Source organism: Aplysia californica, unplaced genomic scaffold (genome assembly GCF_000002075.1).
Source record: "Aplysia californica isolate F4 #8 unplaced genomic scaffold, AplCal3.0 scaffold00601, whole genome shotgun sequence".
Taxonomy (NCBI): Eukaryota; Metazoa; Mollusca; class Gastropoda; order Aplysiida; family Aplysiidae; genus Aplysia; species Aplysia californica.
This window is the reverse complement of record NW_004797871.1, coordinates 421,817-423,598: the sequence shown is the minus strand read 5'-3', so window position 1 is coordinate 423,598 and position 1,782 is coordinate 421,817. Positions and strand designations below refer to the sequence as shown.

The window sequence follows — 1,782 nt, the reverse complement described above, 5'->3', positions numbered from 1 at the left end:
TCTCTCTCTCTCTCTCTCTCTCTCTCTCTCTCTCTCTCTCTCTCTCTCTCTGTCTCTCTCTCTCTTTCCACGCGTCCACTGTTTTTTCTATCTTCCTTTGCTTCATTCCATCCATCATCTCCTCCGCTTTGCCCACATCCTCCATCACAACATAATATCATCATCGCCATCATCATCATCAGCATCATCATCATCACCACCACCACCACGACCACACCACCAACACTAACGAAAACAACAGTGACAACAACAAGAACCTGCGACCTAACCAAGGAATTTGGTGAACAGTGTTTTTTGTCCCTCGTTCATCTTATGGTCTAGATGAGGCTTGAACACGTCTTCCCACGTAATGGCTGCCATTGCACTTAGAGATGAAGACACAGAGCTGGTCAACGAAAGAGAAAAAAGTAGAAATTAACTTATGATCTGAAGACGTGGAGGGGGGTGGCGAGGGTAATCTAGGAACAGGAAACAAATTATAACGCGAATGGCATTAACGAAAGGAAGAGAAAGATGCGAATAACGTGTAGAAGGGAAGAGAAAGACATGGGTAATCTGAAGAAGGGAAGAGAAAGATGTGGATATTAAAAAGGGAAGAGATAAGTACGCGAGTAATTTGAAGAAAAGAAGAAAAGGATGTGGGTAATCTGAAAAGGGGAAGATAAATGCTCGCTTGATTTGAAGAAGGAAAGAGAAAGATGTGAGTATTCTTAAAAGGGGGAGATAAATGTGCCAGTAATTGGAAGAGGGGAAGAGAAAGGTGTAATCGGAAAATGCGAAGAAAAACACGCGAATAATCGTGAGAAGAGAAAGATGTGGGTGTGAGCAATCTGAAGAAGGGAAGAGAAAGATGTGAGTAGTCTATAAAATAAGAAAGGGAAGGAAGAGAACAAGTGAGCACTGAAAAAAAGGAAAGAGAAAGATGTAAGTATTCCGAAGAAGGGGGGAGAAAGATGTGGGTATTCTGAAGAAGGGGAGAGAAAGATGTGGGTATTCTGAAGAAGGAAAGAGAAAGATGGGGGTATTCTGAAGAAAGGGAGAGAAAGATGTAGGTATTCTGAAGAAGGAAAGAAAAAGTGAAAGATGTGAGTATTCCGAAGAAGGAAAGAGAAAGTGAAAGATGTGGGTATTCTGAAGAAGGGCAGAGAAAGATGTGGGTATTCCGAAGAAAGGGAGAGAAAGACGTGGGAAATGTGAAAAGGGAAAGAGAAAAATGTGGCTAATTTGAAAAACGGAAAAGAATTTAACACGCAGAAGGGAAGACAAAAACAAGGGTGATCTGAAAGAGGCAAGAGAAAGATGCAAGTATTCTGAACAAGGGAAGAAAAAGACCGTTGTAATTTGACGTATATTTACCTGAGAGCCCCGGAGAAGATGCTGGAAATAAAGAGTCCAGGGACACCGGGAAATGCCAGGGTGTCCATGACAAAGAATGGAATCAGCTGTTGATTATAAGGTATAATGATAATAGATAATAACAAATATTACACTATGACCCAAGATACATTGTTAAGGAATGTTGAAACAATTAATTTAAGATAAGAGTCATTAGTTTTTAACAAAAATGAACTGATATGGATTTAAACAAAGATAAAATATAAAACAAGATGTGTTGATATAAGGTAAGATACAAGGAGTAAAGATAAAGTAAAATACGAGAAGAGAAGATTAGATGTCAAATCATGAATGGGAAAGAATTTTATCATCCAAGTTGAAATAATATAAGACAATATCAGATAAATTGCGAAAAAATGAAATACAAATGCGTGCGCACGCACACAC

General features: G+C 39.1%; 1 protein-coding gene across 1 annotated transcript in view; it reads right to left on the bottom strand.

Annotated features, from left to right (window-relative positions):
• LOC101857361 (sodium-coupled monocarboxylate transporter 1) overlaps positions 1–1,782 on the bottom strand; it is a gene marked incomplete at its 3' end in the record, with an annotated part of 35,195 nt that overhangs the window by 15,578 nt on the left and 17,835 nt on the right. The window contains 2 exon segments of the mRNA XM_013087550.2: positions 270–385; positions 1,357–1,442. Of these exon segments, the coding sequence (XP_012943004.1) occupies positions 270–385; positions 1,357–1,442 (202 nt within the window).